The sequence below is a fragment of the Oncorhynchus clarkii genome, chromosome 24, assembly GCF_045791955.1.
Source record: "Oncorhynchus clarkii lewisi isolate Uvic-CL-2024 chromosome 24, UVic_Ocla_1.0, whole genome shotgun sequence".
In the NCBI taxonomy this organism is placed as follows: Eukaryota; Metazoa; Chordata; class Actinopteri; order Salmoniformes; family Salmonidae; genus Oncorhynchus; species Oncorhynchus clarkii.
This window is the reverse complement of record NC_092170.1, coordinates 22,265,207-22,287,174: the sequence shown is the minus strand read 5'-3', so window position 1 is coordinate 22,287,174 and position 21,968 is coordinate 22,265,207. Positions and strand designations below refer to the sequence as shown.

The following is a 21,968-nucleotide window of genomic DNA, read 5'->3' as shown; positions in this document are numbered from 1 at the left end:
GATAGTCAAACAAATCTGGTAAGTCAATCTGATCGCTCGCTCTCTTGGCCATAAAACCAAGTATAATGCCTCTGATTGCCTACTGTATGTGACTTTGGAGATATGAACTCATCCGGGGAGCTCTTTGGAGTTACTCTTTCTTCCCCAGGTGATCCTGTACTGTAAACACCATGCCACGAAAACTGCTCTGCTCAGCCACCAGCCACCAGCCTCCCGTCCTGCTGCTACCATGGGAACATCTGTGTTGAGCTGCTGTGCGCATCTGGCGGGCACCATGCTAACACAGATGGTGTGTGTGTGTGTGTGTGTGTGTGTGTGTGTGTGTGTGTGTGTGTGTGTGTGTGTGTGTGTAATACTGCTGCAAAAGATGGGTAAGGGTAGTGATCCTGACTCCTACAGGGACTGCTGTGCTGCTATATCCTACTACGTATCATATGTGTCCCCAATAATCCCCATTTTAAGGGTCAGAGAGTGACTTTAAGTGTAAATATTGCTGTAGGGCAACGATGGTAAAATGTGATTCGTATCTCTTTGCAACAAGTATGAAGCATCACAGACTTTCTGACCTCCACAATAATCTGAAGCAGAGTAGGTAGGCTAAGAATCTCCATACAAACAATGGTATTGCCTGTCCAATAAAAAGGCGCAGGCAGGGTGAGGGTAGAAAATTAGATTTGCAGCAGAAACATGTGGCCAGGTCATTACGCTTCTTCCCCTTTAATCCCAGCTTGTCCAGCTCTTTCCTGGCTGTAATTACACAGTATCCAATGTCACATGGAAATGCCAACAGATGCACAGCGTCTAAGACGAGCATTATGTACTTAGAGATGTCCTAGTCATTAGGCCTGTTGTACAAGGCATGCTGATTGCACCATTGTTGTGCTCTGGATAAGGCAATGGGGTGAGGTGGACGGACAGAAGGACAGGCAAGCATAACAGGTGGACAATTCTAGGGCAATTGTGTGAAGCCAATTCAGAGGATGCTGTCAACTGTGGTCATAATTACCAGTGACCACAAGAGTGAAAGACACCAATAATGCCTAGTTATTACACAACTACTACAGCTAATACTGTATTATACAATCATGATGTGTGCAATCAAATGATCATGGTATGAACCAAAAAAGTTATCAGCATGTGTTTACAGTGTACCTGACTTTTATTTCATCTAGAAATATATGTATATATACACTCTAGAATTTGATATGTATTCATTGTAAAGATTGGGAGATGGCTACTCTGAAGGTGATTCGGTGGAGCTGTGGGTGTATTGTGATGATGAAAGAGGTGGAGGGGGCAGGGGCTGATATGAAGGAAGAGCTGTTTTTCTTTCTCTGTGTGGTCATCTCTCCGGTCTCTCATCAGACATAGTGATCAGATCTTTGTGAGGATTAGGAACCGATGTTCCTCTGATGAAGCTTTGCACAGCACTGTGAGGCTGTTTACTCCCATAATCTGACTAATTTGCTCACCAGTATGTCACAGTGCCTCCAGTTTACATGGGAGCAAGGTAATTGACAGGATTGCCCTCTTCTGGTCATTGGTGGACAGCAATAAGGTAGTGAGGGGATTCGATTAATGCCCCCGGCACGCCCTGGGTGAACTAAATGTGATATAGCTTTTGTCATATTTGACTTTTCGTGGCAGGTTAGCATAACAAAACAAAAGTGACATAGGTTAAGCACAGATTCTGTGTTTTCACATGCAAAAGTGATTGCTTTCGATAAAAACGCTTTCTGCCTTCCCAATGAAAACTAGTATGAAAATGCTAACATTATTTTCTATGGAAAAGAGATGCACCATGCTGCATTGTTGACAATATGACAGAGCGGCACAGATTACCGGTCCGTTTTAGTAGAGCGCACCTCCCACACCGGCTTCGCCCTGTCACAAGATGGGCCATAGCTCGGTTCAACCTGGGGCAGCTTAATCAAATCCCCTCAATGTATGCAAGGAAGAATTTAAAGCTCTCTTTGTTCTGATTGTCACAGTTCTCATGATGGACAACAGGCCCATTGAGGCTCTGCAAAAAGACACACACAGTCAAAATTATAAATGACCATAAGGGTGCTATGAATTTATGATAATAATGTCTTTCCAGGAAGCTAAGAAGGATAGAATGCAGACCAAGAAAACACAAGACCAATTCGGAGCCAGAACCAATGAAATTAAATTCTAAAAAAATATCATAACATTTTTCCAGGCAAATTATCCAAAGGATAATTACTGAACTATTATGTTTTCAAACAAATGTTGTTTTCATTGTTTTCATACCACAGCCATTTTGCTTTCTTATCCCTACTCACATGACCCCATACTTAAAGTGACAGGTATAATTTTGGCCAATCAACAGAATTTCAACCTGGCATACAAATCATGGCATGGATCTACAAATATTTCATAAAATTTTTTAAAATGTAACCTTTCTTTCTGTGTAATTTCATTCCACATTTAATGTGGAGATGTTACAACTGAATGTTGACTTGCAGACTGCCTGGAATACATTTCTTGACTTAAAAGGCAGAGGCCAAAGGAAAGCTTTGATGCTAACATTGCGTACATCTTATTTACAGGAACATCAGGTGTTATATAAATGGTGATATCCATAGTAAGTACCATTTGATTATGTCACGTGAGCACATAGGCCCTACAGTGCATGCAGCTGTACTGCTATGGAGCAGATTGGTAAATGCTTTTCCCAGGCTGTAGGCTGTGGAACTTCATTGAGGACATGTGAGACTGGAACTGTCTTAGCCCAAGTGGAACTCATTGGGGCTGTGGGGGGAGACAATGCCTGTCTCTGTGCTGCTCTAAGAGAATGAAGTGTGGTGCTGTAGTGTGTCATATTGATCCCTCTGACAACTACGGTCTCCCTCCCGCCACTTGTGGTGACAGATACAGACTGGACGGTTTGCTGGTCATCCACCACATTGGTCAAGTGAGTGAGACAGGGCCTAAAGGGAATCCACCTTAATGACACTTTGCAGCAGATGATTGGGTAATTTTTATGCAATCATGTGGATCAGTAGTTGTTGCCTGCGGTAGGACGAGGAGGGCAAGGGTCAATCCAGAACACAATGCAAATAGGACAATAACACCTCTCTGTGCACGTGGGTCATTCTGTTTCACCTTTGAAAAATACTAAATAATTTCCATATAATTCTAACATTTACAATATAAGCTTATGTATGCCTATTTATTCTGTATCTTACAAACAAAATGTCCTCAATGAAAAAAAACGTTATTATTTTTCCTCCAGCTAAAGACTAGTCATACAGCACATAAATCACTTTTAAAGGTCCAATGCTGCTGTTTTTATTTCAATATCATTTCTGGGTAACCATTAAGTACTGTGATTGTTTTCAATTAAAATGGACAAAAAGCAAAAATGTTTCTGCAACTGTCTGGGAGTGGCCTTTGCCAAGTCCTCAACCACCGGATGTTCCGGTTTTCAGGGGAAATGGAAAGAGAGCCTATGATGTGATTTCCGCTTTTGGAAGTTAACCTCTACGTAATCGGTGTCCCCCGAGCGGGACGGTTGAGCTAACGTAGGCTAATGTGATTAGCATGAGGTTGTAAGTAACAAGAACATTTCCCAGGACATAGACATATCTGGGCAGAAAGATTATTGTTAATCTAACTGGACTGTCCAATTTACAGTAGCTATTACAGTGAATAAATACCATTCTATGATGAGAGTGCACAATTATAACTTGAAAATGTATTAATAAACCGATTAGGCACATGTAGGCAGTCTTGGTACAACATTTTGAACCGAAATGCAATGGTTCATTGGATCAGTCTAAAAGTTTGCACATGCACTGCTGCCATCTGCTAAAATCTAAATTGCGCCTGGGCTGGAATAATACATTATGGCCTTTCTCTTGCATTTCAAAGAGGATGGTACAAAAATACTTTCAAAATGCACGTTTTTTCTTTGTATTATCTTTTACCAGATCTAATGTGTTATATTCTCCTACATTCATTTCACATTTCCACAAACTTCAAAGTGTTTCCTTTCAAATTGTATCAAGAATATGCATATCCTTGCTTCAGGTCCTGAGCTACAGGTAGCTAGATTTGGGTATGTCATTTTAGGCAAAATTGGGGAAAAAAAGGGTCTTCTCCTCAACACCAGTATGTAGGGGAACTAGTTTCATGCATTTAATTTACACCTGCTATGTTAGGTTAGTCTGGGAGTGATCTGAGTGGGGAGGGGAAAACAGAAAAATAGCTGTTATTGGTAGAGAGGTTTGGAACTCTCTTTCTTCTTAGTCTATTAACTCATTTAATGCATGGTGATGTCACTCCATCCCACCAAAACAGGCTGAAATTTCAGCCGGTCTTTTCAAACAGCTCTTACACTAAAATGGCATTATTATCATGTTCACAATTTTACAGTATTATTCCAATATCATAATGTTGAAATATATACAAATCACAGAAAGAAATCATGTTTTTGACGGCTCTGGGCCTTTAAAGGGAGATTGGTTGACTGACAACAAATTGTTGCTACGTATGGAAAAAACTGAATCTATTTTGTTTGGAACAAAACATAGATTGCTTAAGGCTGACAAGATAAAGGTAAACTGTGCAGGATCTAAAACAAGTGTAACTTCTCTTGGTGTGTCCCTAGATCAATCCCTTTCTGGAGACCTGATTGCTGCTAAAATTATTTTGAAAATGGCGAACAAATTTACATTTTTATATCGTAACACTAGATATTTTAACATTAAAGTTAAGAAACTGCTTGTCTCTACCTTGATTCAGTGTCATTTTGATTATGCCTGCTCTGCTTGGTATAGTGGGCTATCAAAAAAACTGAAAAAGAGAATGCAGGTCATGCAAAATAATGTAATCAGTTATATACTGAATGTCCCCCCTAGGACCCACATAGGGGTACAGGAGATCTGAGAGGTGGGCTTGTTGCCTTTGGAGTCCAGAGTGGACCAACTTAAACTGAATCATATGTTTTTCATCTTAAATGATCGTGCCCCAGGTTATATGAAAAAACACATTGATATGGTCTATAATCAATACAGTTACAATACCAGAGCTAGTGTTGTCTTGTAAAATCCCCAAAGTAAAGAGTTCTGCCCCCTACTGCTGGTCAGGTGTATTTATTTGAAGGATCGGTATGATTTTAAAAAATGTAACCTTTATTTAACTAGGCAAGTCAGTTAATTAAGAACAAATTCTTATTTACAATGACGGCCTACCCTTAACCCGGACAATGTTGGGCCAAGTGTGCGTCGCCCTGTGGGACTCCCAATCAAGGTTGGATGTGATACAGCCTGGAATCAAACCAGGGTCTGTAGTGACTCCTCTAGCCCTGAGATGTAGTGCCTTAGACCACTGCACCACTCGGGAGTCCTGATGTGAAATTAATATGGATGATTTTTAGGGTTAGGGAAAGTGCAGTGAATCGAGGCACTTTTTAAGATGTCAATATAAATTAATGTATTTATGGTTGTTTGTAATTTTGTCTTGCCTTTTAATCATTATATGTGATATTGTTTTTACCATCAAGGACCACTTTGGAAATAAGCATATTAATGAATAATTTCAAGTGATATCGTCTGGGTCCACATTGTACATTTTGTTGTATATGTTGTCTGTTACCCAAAATAAAATAAAGTAAATTAAATTCAAAGGCTGATAGAGGCCTCTAGTGGCCAAAAGGCAGTTTTAGCATGGGCAGGGCCTCCAGCATGCTTCCACCATTTAAAGTAGTCTAAGTAGTTATCTAGGTGGGGATGCCTATGGGTTGTAGCCTCAGTGGCGCTGCCCGTGGTGTCACAGACGCTATAATGGCACATATATAAAAATAAGTGCTCTATCTATCTCTATGGTGCGCCCTTCAAGCAAATCGTCGTTGACCAACAAAAAAACTCGTCACATCCGCGATATAGATTTCAGGAAGTAATCTAAAATAATACAGTGGTGAACAACTTTCAGAGAGAGGAGTAAACTTCTAAATGACAAGTGTCTAAATGTAAAGCCGGAGTTGTTTCTTATGTGTTTCTTTATCGTCGTTGTCGGAACATCACGTTCACCATGATTACCGCACTGGAGGTTTCATGTTGGCCAAGCTGAAAACTAAGGAGCAAACTTTGAACAAGGAGCTGAACTTTTTCTGAGGTTTGACTTGCCCTAAATATTATTTGCCATGGCTTACCATAAAGGTTCTATTCCTTTTAGGGCATTATTTATCATGCTCTGTTTTGGAATGGCAACATCTCTCTATACCATTCCACTTAAAATATTTATAGGGACGTTTAACTCTTCTTTGGATTTGGATTTAACTCCTCTGAAACTAATACAAGCCTCAGGAAATGGACTGTCCCTGGCATCTGATCCAGCTGGAATAGTGAACTTTCTGGACATGGTCACTAACTTACAAGGCGACTCTGGCAGAGGTTACTACATGGAGATGACACTGGGTACCCCTGGTCAAAAGGTATATGAGAATATGACCTATTGTTGTTTTGAAGTTTTCAATGTGGAATACATTTCTTGACCTCTTTGGTATCACAGTCCAAACGTTTTCAAATGAAGGAGATATGCACACACACTACCGGTCAAATGTTTTAGAACACCTGCTCATTCAAGGGTTTTTATTTTTTGTTACAATATTCTACATTGTAGAATAATAGTGAAGACATCAAAACTATGAAGTAACACATATGGAATCATGTAGCAACCAATTTTTTTTTTAAACAAATCAAAATATTTTGGAGATTCTTCAAATAGCCACCCTTTGCCTTGATGACAGCTTTGCACACTCTTGGCATTTAATTTATTTTTTTTATTTAACTAGGCAAGTCGGTTAAGAACAAATTATTTGACAGCCTAGGAACAGTGGGTTAACTGCCTGTTCAGGGGCAGAACAACAGATTTAGTTTACCTTGTCAGCTCGGGGATTCGATCTAGCAACCTTTCGGTTACTAGTCCAGCACTCTAACCACAAGGCAGAGAGAGAGGCTAGGAGGCGAGGGAGGGCTGGGGGGAGGGAGAGATGAGGCGGGGGAGGGAAGAGGGGAGGGGAGAGATGAGGCGGGGGAGGGAAGAGGGGAGGGAGAGATGAGGCGGGGGAGGGAAGAGGGGAGGGAGAGATGAGGCGGGGGAGGGAAGAGGGGAGGGAGAGATGAGGCGGGGGAGGGAAGAGGGGAGGGAGAGATGAGGCGGGGGAGGGAAGAGGGGAGGGAGAGATGAGGCGGGGGAGGGAAGAGGGGAGGGAGAGATGAGGCGGGGGAGGAAAGAGGGGAGGGAGAGATGAGGCGGGGGAGGAAAGAGGGGAGGGAGAGATGAGGCGGGGGAGGGAAGAGGGGAGGGAGAGATGAGGCGGGGGAGGGAAGAGGGGAGGGAGAGATGAGGCGGGGGAGGGAAGAGGGGAGGGAGAGATGAGGCGGGGGAGGGAAGAGGGGAGGGAGAGATGAGGCGGGGGAGGGAAGAGGGGAGGGAGAGATGAGGCGGGGGAGGGAAGAGGGGAGGGAGAGATGAGGCGGGGGGGGGAAGAGGGGAGGGAGAGATGAGGCGGGGGAGGGAAGAGGGGAGGGAGAGATGAGGCGGGGGAGGGAAGAGGGGAGGGAGAGATGAGGCGGGGGAGGAAAGAGGGGAGGGAGAGATGAGGCGGGGGAGGGAAGAGGGGAGGGAGAGATGAGGCGGGGGAGGGAAGAGGGGAGGGAGAGATCAGGCGGGGGAGGGAAGAGGGGAGGGAGAGATCAGGCGGGGGAGGGAGAGAAGAGGGGAGGGAGAGATGAAGAGGGGAGGGAGAGATGAGGCGGGGGAGGGAAGAGGGGAGGGAGAGATGAGGCGGGGGAGGGAAGAGGGGAGGGAGAGATGAGGCGGGGGAGGGAAGAGGGGAGGGAGAGATGAGGCGGGGGAGGGAAGAGGGGAGGGAGAGATGAGGGGAGGGAGAGATGAGGCGGTGGAGGGAGAGATGAGGCGGTGGAGGGAAGAGGGGAGGGAGAGATGAGGCGGGGGAGGGAAGAGGGGAGGGAGAGATGAGGCGGGGGAGGGAAGAGGGGAGGGAGAGATGAGGCGGGGGAGGAAAGAGGGGAGGGAGAGATGAGGCGGGGGAGGAAAGAGGGGAGGGAGAGATGAGGCGGGGGAGGGAAGAGGGGAGGGAGAGATGAGGCGGGGGAGGGAAGAGGGGAGGGAGAGATGAGGCGGGGGAGGGAAGAGGGGAGGGAGAGATGAGGCGGGGGAGGGAAGAGGGGAGGGAGAGATGAGGCGGGGGAGGGAAGAGGGGAGGGAGAGATGAGGCGGGGGAGGGAAGAGGGGAGGGAGAGATGAGGCGGGGGAGGGAAGAGGGGAGGGAGAGATGAGGCGGGGGAGGGAAGAGGGGAGGGAGAGATGAGGGGAGGGAGGGAAGAGGGGAGGGAGAGATGAGGCGGGGGAGGGAAGAGGGGAGGGAGAGATGAGGGGAGGGAGGGAAGAGGGGAGGGAGAGATGAGGCGGGGGAGGGAAGAGGGGAGGGAGAGATGAGGCGGGGGAGGGAAGAGGGGAGGGAGAGATGAGGCGGGGGAGGGAAGAGAAGAGGGGAGAGGAGAGAAGAGGCGAGGGGAGAGAAGAGGTGAGGGGAGAGAAGAGGCGGGAGAAGATACTGAGGAGATACTGAGGAGGGAGGGAAGGGAGGGAAGGAGTGGAGAGAAGAGGGGAGGGAAAGTAGGGAGAGAAGAGGGAAGGTAGGGAGGGGAGAGAACAGAAGAGGGAAGGTGTGAGAAGAGAAGAGGGGAGAAGAGGGTAGGGAAGGGAGAGGAGTGGTGGGGTGGGAAAAGAGAAGAGGGAATGTAGGGAGGAGAGAGAAGAGAAGAGGGAAGGTGTTGAGAAGAGAAGAGGGTAGGGAAGGGAGAGGAGGGGTGGGAAAAGAGAAGAGGGGATGTAGGGAGGGGAAAGAAGAGAAGAGGGACTGGGGAAGAGAAGAAAAGAGGGAACGTGTGAGAAGAGGGGAGAGAATGAATAGGGTACAGAAGGGAGAAGAGGGGTGGTAGGAAAATAGGTGGGGAGGGAACAGAAGAGGGGAGAGAAGGAAGAGGGAAGGTAGGGAGAGAAGAGGGAAGGTAGTGAGGGGAGAGAACAGAAGAGGGAAGGTGTGAGAAGAGAAGAGGGTAGGGAAGGGAGAGGAGGGGTGGGAAAAGAGAAGGGGGAATGTAGGGAGGGGAAAGAAGAGAAGAGGGACTGGGGAAGAGAAGAAAAGAGGGAAGGTGTGAGAAGAGGGGAGAGAAGGAATAGGGTACAGAAGGGAGAAGAGGGGAGGTAGGAAAAGAGGTGGGGAGGGAACAGAAGGGAGAGAAGGAAGAGGGAAGGTAGGGAGAGAAGAAAAGAGGGTAGGTGGGGAGAGACGAGAAGAGGGATGGTTTGGATAGGAGGGAACAGAAGAGGGGAGAGGAGGAAGAGGGTAGGGAAGAGGGAAAGTAGGGAGTGGAGGGTAGGGAGGAGAGAGAAGAGGGAAGAGAAGGTTTAAGGTCGGGAGGGGAGAGAAAAGAAGTGGGAAGGTGGGGGGAGAAGAGGGTAGGTAGGGAGAGAAGAGGGTAGGTAGGGAGAGGAGAGGAAGGGGGGTAGAGAGAAGAGGGAAGGTGTGGAGGGGAAGGAACAGAAGAGGGGAGAGAAGGAAGAGTGGAGGGAAGGTCAAGAAGAGGGAAGGTAGGGAGAGAAGAGGAGTGGGAAGGTAGTGAGGGGAGGGAAGGTGGTGAAGAGAAGAGGGGAGGTGTGGAGAGGAGGAAGAGGGTAGGGAAGGTTGAGAAGAGTGAAGGGTAGGGAGATAAGAGAAGAGGGAATGAGGGGAGAGGTGGAAGAGGGTAGGGAAGGTTGAGAAGAGGTAAGGTAGGGAGAGAAGTGGAGTGGGAAAGTGTGGAGGGGAGAGAAGAGGAGGGGGGAGGGTAGGGAAGGTTAAGAAGAGGGAAGGGAGGGAGAGAAGAGGAGTGGGAAGGGAGGGAAAAGAAGAGGAAAGGTAGGGAGGGGAGAGAACAGAATAGGGAAGGTGTGAGAAGAGAAGAGGGTAGGTGGGGAGAGAAGAGAAGAGGGGAGAGGAGGAAGAGAGTAGGGAAGGGAGAGGAGGGTAGGGAAGGGAGAGGAGGGGTGGGAAAAGAGAAGAGAGGAAAGTAGGGAGTGGAGTGAAGGGAGGAGGGTAGGGAGGAGAGAGAAGAGGGAAGAGAAGGTTTAAGAAGGGGAGAGAAGAGAAGAGGGAAGGTCGGGAGGGGAGAGAACAGAATAGGGAATGTGTGAAAAGAGGGGAGGCAGGGAGGGGAGAGAAGAGGGTAGGTGGGGAGAGAAGAGAAGAAGGATGGTTTTGAGGGGAGGGAACAGAAGAGGAAGAGGGTAGGAAAGGTTGAGAAGAGGGAAGTTATGGAGAGAAGGGGAGAGGGGAGAGGAGAGGGTAGGTAGGGAGAGGAGAGGGGAGGTAAGGAGGGGAGAGGGGAGGTAAGGAGGGGAGAGAACAGAATAGGGAAGGTAAGAGAAGAGGGGAGGCAGGGAGAGGAGAGGGGAGGTAAGGAGAGGAGAGAACAGAATAGGGAAGGTGTGAGAAGAGAAGAGGGGAGGCAGGGAGAGGAGAGGGGAGGGGAGGTAAGGAGAGGAGAGGAGAGGGGAGGTAAGGAGGGGAGAGAACAGAATAGGGAAGGTGTGAGAAGAGAAGAGGGGAGGCGGGGAGGGGAGAGAAGAGAAGAGGGATGGTGTGGAGGGGAGGGTACAGAAGAGGGGAGAAGAGGCAAGGTAGGGAGAGGAGGAAGAGGGTAGGGAAGGAAGAGAGGGAGAGGAGGAAGAGGGTAGGGGAGGAAGAGAAGAGGCAAGGTAGGGAGAGAAGAGGAGGAAGAGGGTAGGGAAGGAAGAGAAGAGGCAATGTAGGGAGAGAAGAGGGGGAAGAGGGTAGAGAAGGAAGAGAAGAGGAGGGGAGAGGAGGAAGAGGGTGGGGAAGGAAGAGAAGAGTTAAGGTAGGGAGAGGAGTGGGAAGGTCGGGAGGGGAGAGAACAGAATAGGGAAGGTGTGAGAAGAGAAGAGGGGAGGGAGGGGAGAGAAGAGGGGAGGGAGGGGAGAGAAGAGGGGAGGCAGGGGAGAGAGGGGAGAGAAGAGAAGCGGGTAGGTGGGGAGAGAAAATGGTAGGATAGGGAGGGGAGAGAAGGTGGTAGGGAGGGGAGAGAAGAGAAGAGGGGAGGTAGGAAGGGGAGAGAGAATGTGGTGGGGAGAGAAAGAGAGAACAAGGGTAGGGGGCACAATAACACCAAACCTCAAACAGTTCTATCTACAGTATGATGCAATTAGAGGCCTGATGTTAAACAAGGCGTTATTCAAATGAACCACTAATTGCCACATCTGTTAGCCCCGTCGCAGCAAGGCTGAGGTGTTGGCTGGAGTGCGTCACATCTGGTAATTGGTACAAACAGGTAGCAGATGTACGTCCCCTCCACTGAGCCTCTGCTAATTAGCCAGGCAAGGCTCAACCACAGGCGACTAGGCCGCCGTGCTGGCTCGGGGATGGGGAAGAGGAGGGATTTGCCTGGCAGTGGCCCAGCCAGGCTAGGGGAGTACGGAAGAGGATTGAGAGGGTTGGAGGTGCAAAGAAATGCCCCTAGTTTTCCCCAACAGACTGCGTCAGGATGGTCTGTCCGGTTTGGGCCCAACGTGAGTGGCGTGCTGCCATCGGTGTGGTGGCAGTAGGGTTTCAGATGTCAGAGCCACGGTGGTGGGACTTCGGCCAGTCCAACTAGGAAACACAGATAGGGACGCAACATAGAGCTTTGAGGAAGTACAGTGCCTTCAGAAAGTATTCACACCCCTTGACTTTTTCCACATGCATCCTGTTTGCAATAAGGCATTAAAGTAAAACTGCAAGAAATGTGGCCAAAAAAGTCCAACACATTACTGAGTACTACTGTTCATATTTTCAAGCATGGTGGTGGCTTTTCTTTTGGTTGATAAAAATAAACTAAGCATAGGCTAAATCCTAGAGGAAAACATGGTTCAGCCTGCTTTCCAACACTCACCTTTCAACAATATTCTAAAACATAAGGCCAAATAAACACTGGGGTTGCTTACCAAGATGACATTGAATGTTCCTGAGTGACCTAGTTACAGTTTTGACAGAACTTGGAAGAATCTAAAAAAGAATACGAGTATTGTAAAATCCAGGTGGGCAAAGTGCTTACAGACTTTCCCAAAAAGACACACAGCTGTAATAACTACCAAAGGTGATACTATAACATGTATTGATTCACTCAGGGAGGTGAATAGATATGTAAATGAGATATTTCTGTATTTCATTGTCAATACATCTGCAAAAATGTCTAAAAACATTATGTGGTTATTGTGTGTAGATGAGCGAGATTCATTTATATTTAGTCCGTTTTGAATTCAGGCTGTAACACAACAAAATGTGAAATAAGTCAAGGGGTATGAATACTTTCTGAAGGCACTGTAGGTGCTACTAGGGTTTTTGTTTACCGTATATTGTGAGGAATAGCTAGGCCTATTTACTCTGTGTTTGTCCGTCATCAATACTTCCTGCTCATCTGTTTTTTTTTCAGAACAGGGTCGACAACACAAGAATGCAGAATACTCTTGAGGAGCCTATTTATTGAGAGCAGAATGCTCCATTTGTTTTGTCTGGGTGTCAAGTAAGGTCTTCACTGTAAAATCTCTTGAGTAAGTCGCTTCTTATTCTTAGCTTTGATGAAGCACATGCTTTAGTTGAATGGAAACAAATATCCAGAAAATCATGTTTTCCTCAGGCTGCTTTAGGGAAGAAACAGGAAATAGAATGTCACACCAGCAGACCGCATTCCTGTGTGTTTACTTTGTTACCTCTCCTCCATCAATCCAAAGTGCCTTAAAGGTTAGTTATGCAGCCTAACATGATTTGAGGTCATGTTTAAATGGTAAAGAAACTAATTTTGAGAGCCGTGGGGGGCCTGTTTATTATGGCCTCTTTAATGATGAGGAATGTTAAGTAATGACTCTTCTGCGCCGGTCACCGAGGTGACAGAAGTCGGTTATCTCATTAGTTCCCCCTCGTTGAATTGATGCCTGAGACAACATAATCTCAACTGCTGCTTTGCTGGCTCATGCTCCACTCCTGCTCGCACACAGTCAACAAATACCAGGTTGGAGGGACATTTAGACTCTGGAGCAATGGGTGGATGTTTTTCCCAATGACTACCAGACCAGAGAGCTTTTTTTCTGATCCTCAGACGTCAGAAGCATATTAGTAAATACCCTGTTCAGCTCAAAGCACGATTACTGACTGTGAGTCAGTTTGTGTGCTTAACCTAGATGGTTGAATGATTGATAAAGTACTCACTACTCTTTTGTTTTCCAGCTGAATATCCTGGTTGATACAGGAAGCAGTAACTTTGCAGTGGCTGCAGCAGCACATCCCTTCATCACACACTTCTTCAACACAGCACTGTGAGTCGTCAGGCTCTCATATTTACTCTGTGGAATAGCTCTTTCTATAAGGTCAATAAGAAGCCTACGTTATCTACACATTATATTTGGTGGCCCCAATAATATTAGAAAATGCCTTAATTCAATAATCAGTGTTTCACATCAATCTCATAATTTATACTACAATCTGATCGTGTTTATTTTTGTTTAGAATTCGCTCAGGCATGTGTTTGATACGATTTCCTTTGTCTAAGAGTACTGGTGACTCTCCCTGTCCCTCCTTGTGTTCAGTTCCAGTACGTACCAGTCCACTGGCAGGGGCGTGGCCGTCAAGTACACCCAGGGCAACTGGGAGGGCGAGCTGGGCACCGACCACGTCCGCATCCCCAGCATCCCCGGCACCCCCACCATCAACATCGCCACCATTCTCTCCTCCAACGGATTCTTCCTCCCGGGGGTCAACTGGCAGGGCATCCTGGGCCTGGCCTACCCCCTGCTGGCTCAGGTAAAGGGGGTGGGCTTGGTGCACCCTGGGACTCTGGATATGAAGGAAGGGGTTCCATGCCTTTCGCCATGTCTGTTTGATTTGGCACAGTGGTGTATGTAAGCGTGGTGGGGCATGAAGAGCTGCTGAATGTTATCAAAGAGCAAATCAAGGTTCACACACATGATATTGTTTCACAATCTCATCATCACATAGACCCATGGGGTGTGGTGGCTGAGGCTATTCTGAGCTGACACAATGTATGCCTTATGCAGATTGAGGTCAACCATTTTAAATCATTAACATGCAAGAACGTACGGTGACCACTCTGTACTGCAGTTCTCAGCTTTTGTTCAGATGATTTGCAGAATGTTTGTCAAACATCACATGTATATATACACCATGTGAAGTCAAGGTATATGGGGGGGGGGTCCTGTTTAGTCACGGTGATAACTGATAAGACTTTATGCTGTCATTCTCTGTGCTTACAGCTTCACTATTGACCAATAGGACAGCCAAGACATTACACTGTTTTATACTAAGTTAATGACCAGTGTTTTGTGTTTGTCTCCTGTTTCTCAGCCTGACTCCTCGGTGGAGCCCTTCTTTAACTCTGTGGTACGACAGACAGGCATCCCAGATGTGTTCTCCCTACAGATGTGCGGAGCTGGGTTGTCAGACAGCACCACTGCCGACCCCGCGGGGGGAAGTCTTGTGAGTAGTCAGGAGGAGAAAGCTAAAGGCTATGTATGGGAGGAGTGAATGCTGGGGGGGAGACTTCCTTACAAAGGCTGGTTGTTGTACTGCAAAAGAGGATGATTATTGGGCTGTTAATCTCACGCACGCTAGGCAGACACTTGGCATAATATTGCTCCCGACGCCCAGACCAGATAAACCTTTCAAGGGCGGATGAGACTGAGCAGCATTTTTAGAAACATGATCGCTAGCAAGTCTCTGCGCCTCTCAATGAGTTTCCCCATTGGACGCCCAATCTAGTTAGTGAGTGGCTAATTAAGCTAAGAGAGCCCCCTGCCGAGAGCAGGGCTGTCGGTGTTATAAGAGCGGTCGAGCCGACCACGTGAGCCTCTGAGAGGGGCAGATGGGAGAGATGGTGGGGTGTAATCACTGTCTACAATGCCATACCAAACTGTGCCAAGGCATTCCATTGTAGTTTTATTATAGTATTCAGGCAATCATTTGTCATCAGTCATTTGTACGGTGAATGAAAACCCAGTTTTGTTTCAGGTCATGGGAGGGGTTGAACCAACATTGTATTCGGGGTCCATGTGGTACACCCCTATAAAGGAAGAGTGGTACTATCAGGTGGAAGTATTAAAGCTGGAGGTTGGGGACCAGAATCTAAACCTGGACTGCAAAGAGGTATGAGACAGACTGGCCCCATGTTGTTTTCTAAATGTTTCAATCTGCACAACACGTCAGGAACAAAGACTAACCTTGGCCCTAAGCCCAAGGCTGTTTCTAGTCAGCATTCTTGGTGGTTTAGCCTGTAGTGCAGGTTTGGAAAGAGGAAATGAAGACAACAATATGCTAATCCTGTTTCTGAAGCCTTCCAGGAATCAAGGTGGACATTTCCGATTTTTGTTTGATCAAGATCTTCTGAAAGGAAACCATGTAACTGAAGAGGAAAAATAAAATCTGCCTCCCTGTTTCTTTATACATCTTCTCTCTCTCCTCACTCTTTCTCCTTCTCTCAGTACAACCAGGATAAAGCCATAGTGGACAGTGGAACCACTCTTCTGCGGCTGCCTGTGAATGTGTTCAATGCTGTGGTGGAGGCCATCTCAAAAACATCTCTGGTATGTCAGCCTCTGTGCCCATGATCAAATGACAAAGGACTTCTAGGATTACCTGGTTGTCTGAGGACACTTCAGTAACTGTGTAGACTGAGGACACTGCAAGTTATTTCCTTTTCATACAGTATGACCATGGCCTGTATTTTTCCACCCCAATATGGCCAACTTTGTTCTGGTCTACAGATCTGAGAGAAAATGTGTAGTCATCTATGTAAAAGTACACTTTTCTTTCACAACTCAATAGTTTTGTTGGAGTCTTAATCCATCGCTGTCTTTCTATGGTCCAGATCCAGGACTTCACCTCAGGGTTCTGGGGTGGCACTAAACTGGCCTGCTGGTTGAAGGGAGAGACACCGTGGAGGTTCTTCCCCAAACTGTCCATCTACCTGAGAGCCACCAACAACAGCCAGTCCTTCAAAATCTCCATCCTCCCTCAGGTGACAACAAACGTCCCCCATGTTGCGCCCGTGTGTTTTGTTGTTTTCTTACGCCAACCAACATCTGCCATCTTGTTATGAGCTTTAGATCTGTTTGCTGACAGCTCTTTGATTGACATTAGTGTGTCTGTGTGGCTCCTCCCTGCAGCTGTATATCCAGCCAATCACAGACGTGGACGGTAGGCTGGACTGCTTCCGCTTCGGCATCTCGTCGTCAGCCAACGGCCTGGTGATAGGAGCAACCGTCATGGAGGGCTTCTACGTCGTCTTCGACCGGGCTGAGAAGAGGGTGGGCTTCGCTGTCAGCAGATGTGCAGGTGAGGGCTGGAGACACTTAAGGGCATAAAGGATATTATTGTATGGTTATTGGGCTATTAAATGTTTATCTGCTTGGTCAAGTGCCCTTCGTATCCAAAATATCGCATTCCTCAATACGTCAGTCATTATAACCCCAAACCCTTCCTCGTTCTAGTGAACGGTGGGCTAGCCGTGTCAGAGATCTTGGGGCCCTTCTCATCTGCAGACGTGGCATCTGACTGTGCTGCTGGAGGGCTGCTGAAGGAGCCCCTTCTCTGGGTCATCTCCTATGCCCTGATGGCTGTCTGTGCTGTGGTACTCCTCATCCTGCTCCTCCTCCTGTCCTGTCGTCACCGAGACCAGTCCGGCGAGATCACTGATGAGTCCTCGCTGGTCCGCCACCGCATCAAGTGACTGAGGCGGGCCTCGGGTGACACGACAGCGGCCACCGTCAGTCCCAGTTCTACTGAGGCTGGGAAAGGGGAGGGGTTGGGGCTTCACTGACCAATAGGACTGTTCTCTGGACATCATGGGGGGAAAAAAACTAACCCATTTGACCAGTGAACACTTGTCTTAGCTTAGATGTTACCAGTTCTTTGCACTCCAGTTGTACATCAACCTCTGATTAATTTAGACATGTTATAAGACTGAAGGTTGGGTAGCAGAAAGGAATCATGCTATCCTTATGCCAGCCCAGTTCCTCATTGCACATATTACCTGCTGATTCTCCACTGCCTACAACATGGTAGTGAAGCACACTGCTCTCAGCTGAGAGACAAGGTCCCAAGAACTCTTAAACAGTCAGGTTTCTTTTTACTTCTTAGAAGCCTCAACTCAAAATAGGATATTGTAAATGATGCTTTGAAGTTTGAATGTTCCCCACAGGTATCAATACCATTATTTCATGGCAACTTCTGTGATAAAAGGAGGAATGTTTCGTAGCAGTTTCTTATTTTCATTCACAAAGCACAACCAGGAGTTCAGACAATTGAAGATGCACACATTATGTTGATATCATACTTCCCTTCTGGTTTACAATGTCCTCATATGGGAACTAGCATAGTTTGTAACATTTTTAATTGCACTGATCAAAAGTGTCAAAAAATATGAAGATCAATATCACTGCTTCTGTATGAGTGAGAATGAAGCAATCGATAGGATTCTGTAACCGACATTGATGATGTACTTTTACTGCTATACATATTTGAAATGTCAATGTGATTGTATAATATTATTTTAAAAACTTGCCATTGGTAGACACATACAGAAAACTGATTTGTAAGGGCACATATGTTTCTATGCTAATTAATATGTTCTAAATTGTACAACACCCAAAGTTACCCATGATTTCAAAAGTGGAGATAAATTGTCTTAAGAAAATATTTTGCAAAGGTGTTGATATGAAACTGTTGTGCATGATCATGTTTGTTTAAAATGTGTTAACTGTATATCAGTGCCAAAGTTGTGATTGTATGTAATTACATTGACCAGATTAAAGTAAAGGCTCTCTCATTCCAGTGTGATAATAGGCCCGGCCTCTATTCCAACAGCCTTCAACCTGGATAAACAATCCACCATTCACCTCACTAGTATGACTAAAGAAAGAGTTACACAAGTAGAGGGCACCATGATGCAGGTTCACTTTCTCTAATCTTGAGCTCAAGAGGAACTACCAAGAACACAAGCACCATCTGGTGGTCAAAGTGGTACATAAACATAATGACTTTTCAAACTGAACAGTATATATTACACGAAACAGTATCAGGATGTAGAAGTAGGTATTTAATGAATACATACAAATGAGGACAAATTCAATATGTAGCATATAACATCGGAATTTCTGATGACACACTGTACGTACAAACATCTCTTTCTGGCTTTTCTATTCAGAAACAAAAATACAATGTTTCCACCATTTCATTCTGATTGTCCACCAGTGACTTCTCAGTTTATCATTATTTCTGCAAAACCAAACACACCATAGTTACAACTTCCCATTATTTAAAAGTGTATGCATGTAAATCACAACAATGGATTTAATGGTTTCTTATACCTGCATTTGTTCATAGATCCAGCCTAGGAAGAAGGCGACGTTTCCATAGATGCCTGGTTTGTTCCTCGGCACAGACATCTCCCCAGCTTGTGTCCCCTACCAGCCACCATACTGAGTCCTATAACAGCAAAGGACCTTGTGAAGATTCTGGAGGTAACAGGCACAAAAGTATCTATATCCACAGTAAAAAAGAGTCCTATATCGACATAACCTGAAAGGCCACTCAGCAAGGAAGAAGCCACTTTTCCAAAACCGCCATAAAAAAGCCAGACTACGGTTTGCAACTGCACATGGGGACAAAGATTGTACTTTTTGGAGAAATGTCCTCTGGTCTGATGAAACAAAAATAGAACCGTTTGGAGGGAAAAGGGGGAGGCTTGCAAGCCGAAGAACACCATCCCAACCGTGAAGCACGGGGGTGGTAGCATCATGTTGTGGGGGTGCTTTGCTGCAGGAGGGACTGGTGCACTTCAAAATAGATGGCATTATGAGGGAGGAAAATTATGTGGATATATTGAAGCAACATCTCAAGACAGATCAGATCAGTCAGGAAGTTAAAGCTTGGTCACAAATGGGTCTTCCAAATGGATAATGGCCCCAAGTTGTGGCAAAATGGCTTAAGGACAACAAAGTCAAGGTATTGGAGTGGCCATCACAAAGCCCTGACCTCAAACCTATAGAAAATTTGTGGGCAGAAATGAAAAAGTGTGTGAGAGCAAGGAGGCCTACAAACCTGACTCAGTTACACCAGCTCTGTCAGGAAGAATGGGTCAAATTTCACCCAACTTATTGTGGGAAGCTTCTGGAAGGCTACCCGAAACGTTTGACCCAAGTTAAAAGCAATGCTACCAAATACTAATTGAGTGTATGTAAACTTCTGACCCACTGGGAATGCAATGAAAGAAATAAAAGCTGAAATAAATAATTCTCTCTATTATTCTGACATTTCACATTCTTAAAATAAAGTGGTGATCCTATCTGACCTAAGACAGGGAACTTTTACAAGGATTAAATGTCAGGAATTGTGAAAAACTGAGTTTAAATGTATTTGAGTAAGGTGTATGTAAACGTCAGACTTCAACTAATATATATGTAGGTTCTCATGATATTGCATAAATATGACTTACCACTAGAAACTGTGCTGCCAAACCCCGACATCCAGAATGTCTGGGGAGCAGTGAAGTCCAGCCCGACATTGGGCAAACACACAGGCCTTATTTGATCTGCATAGGAAAGAAAGCATAGTAAAGAATGTCTGTGCTATGAGCTTAGCCATGAGAAAAAGATTACCTGCATGAAGTGCTGAAATAGTCTGCTGAGAACAACAAGAGAATGTAAGTCCTACAATTAATCTGCAATGGTTTAATGAGTCTAATGAGGGAGATGTTGTTATTCCCAGTCTCTGTGTTGTAATCATGGGTGACTGTGGCTCACTGAAGAACGGCCACGGCTGAAGTGTGTAGATATTTGATTCCCAAATCCTGCATGTACTGTCTTCAGGATAAGAGTGACTGAAATAAAAGACAACTGAACTAGTCAATTTAACCAGGATGCCACAGATTCAAAAGAATACGCTCAGAAGTGGACTGTGCTGGACATACCCAATGATATACACGACAGGTCAAACCTTTCAGAACAATAACAAATTGTTGTAATGTACTCTGAAATTAAAGCATAAAACAAATAAACAGTTGGAGACACAAAATAAATCATGGAATGGTTTTGTTTAACAAAATTGAACCAACATTTTTGACTCATCAAAGTAGCCACCTTTTGCAGACATACAGTGCCTTGCGAAAGTATTCGGCGACCTTTTGCCACATTTCAGGCTTCAAACATAAAGATATAAAACTGTATTTATTTGTGAAGAATCAACAACAAGTGGGACACAATCATGAAGTGGAACGACATTTATTGGATATTTCAAACTTTTTTAACAAATCAAAAACTGAAAAATTGGGCGTGCAAAATTATTCAGCCCCTTTACTTTCAGTGCAGCAAACTCTCTCCAGAAGTTCAGTGAGGATATCTGAATGATCCAATGTTGACCTAAATGACTAATGATGATAAATACAATCCACCTGTGTGTAATCAAGTCTCCGTATAAATGCACCTGCACTGTGATAGTCTCAGAGGTCCGTTAAAAGCGCAGAGAGCATCATGAAGAACAAGGAACACACCAGGCAGGTCCGAGATACTGCTGTGAAGAAGTTTAAAGCCGGATTTGGATACAAAATATTTCCCAAGCTTTAAACATCCCAAGGAGCACTGTGCAAGCGATAATATTGAAATGGAAGGAGTATCAGACCACTGCAAATCTACCAAGACCTGGCCGTCCCTCTAAACTTTCAGCTCATACAAGGAGAAGACTGATCAGAGATGCAGCCAAGAGGCCCATGATCACTCTGGATGAACTGCAGAGATCTACAGCTGAGGTGGGAGACTCTGTCCATAGGACAACAATCAGTCGTATATTGCACAAATCTGGCCTTTATGGAAGAGTGGCAAGAAGAAAGCCATTTCTTAAAGATATCCATAAAAAGTGTTGTTTAAAGTTTGCCACAAGCCACCTGGGAGACACACCAAACATGTGGAAGAAGGTCAGATGAAACCAAAATTGAACTTTTTGGCAACAATGCAAAACGTTATGTTTGGCGTAAAAGCAACACAGCTCATCACCCTGAACACACCATGCCCACTGTCAAACATGGTGGTGGCAGCATCATGGTTTGGGCCTGCTTTTCTTCAGCAGGGACAGGGAAGATGGTTAAAATTGATGGGAAGATGGATGGAGCCAAATACAGGACCATTCTGGAAGAAAACCTGATGGAGTCTGCAAAAGACCTGAGACTGGGACGGAGATTTGTCTTCCAACAAGACAATGATCCAAAACATAAAGCAAAATCTACAATGGAATGGTTCAAAAATAAACATATCCAGGTGTTAGAATGGCCAAGTCAAAGTCCAGACCTGAATCCAATCAAGAATCTGTGGAAAGAACTGAAAACTGCTGTTCAAATGCTCTCCATCCAACCTCACTGAGCTCGAGCTGTTTTGCAAGGAGGAATGGGAAAAAATTTCAGTCTCTCGATGTGCAAAACTGATAGAGACATACCCCAAGCGACTTACAGCTGTAATCGCAGCAAAAGGTGGCGCTACAAAGTATTAACTTAAGGGGGCTGAATAATTTTGCACGCCCAATTTTTCAGTTTTTGATTTGTTAAAAAAGTTTGAAATATCCAATAAATGTCGTTCCACTTCATGATTGTGTCCCACTTGTTGTTGATTCTTCACACAAAAAAATACAGTTTTATATCTTTATGTTTGAAGCCTGAAATGTGGCAAAAGGTCGCAAAGTTCAAGGGGGCCGAATACTTTCGCAAGGCACTGTAAGTCGTGGCATTCTTTCTACTATGGAAATCAAATATTGTTCGGAAAGTTCTTCCCAACAAATGTGTTGCACTTGTAGGTTGCTTTGCTTTCACCCTTCTGCCCCGTTC

The 21,968-nt window shown here is 45.5% G+C and overlaps 1 protein-coding gene across 1 annotated transcript; it reads left to right on the top strand.

Moving 5' to 3' along the window:
- The first annotated feature begins 5,862 nt into the window (after positions 1-5,862).
- LOC139382893 (beta-secretase 2-like) lies at positions 5,863-17,938 on the top strand. Its single transcript, XM_071127148.1, has 9 exons — positions 5,863-6,460; positions 13,316-13,404; positions 13,675-13,888; positions 14,450-14,581; positions 15,113-15,247; positions 15,583-15,684; positions 15,969-16,118; positions 16,267-16,435; positions 16,591-17,938. Exons 1-9 carry the CDS (start codon positions 6,170-6,172, stop codon positions 16,827-16,829), a joined length of 1,521 nt encoding a protein of 506 aa, XP_070983249.1. The 5' UTR covers positions 5,863-6,169; the 3' UTR covers positions 16,830-17,938.
- The last annotated feature ends 4,030 nt before the right edge of the window (positions 17,939-21,968 follow it).

Excerpts from the sequence above, each read along its gene's own strand:
- LOC139382893 (XM_071127148.1), top strand. The coding sequence starts at position 6,170 with ATGGCTTACCATAAAGGTTCTATTCCTTTTAGGGCATTATTTATCATG. Across the intron at positions 16,119-16,266 it reads AAATCTCCATCCTCCCTCAG|CTGTATATCCAGCCAATCAC; the intron begins GTGACAACAAAC and ends TCCTCCCTGCAG. Across the intron at positions 16,436-16,590 it reads CGCTGTCAGCAGATGTGCAG|TGAACGGTGGGCTAGCCGTG; the intron begins GTGAGGGCTGGA and ends TCCTCGTTCTAG.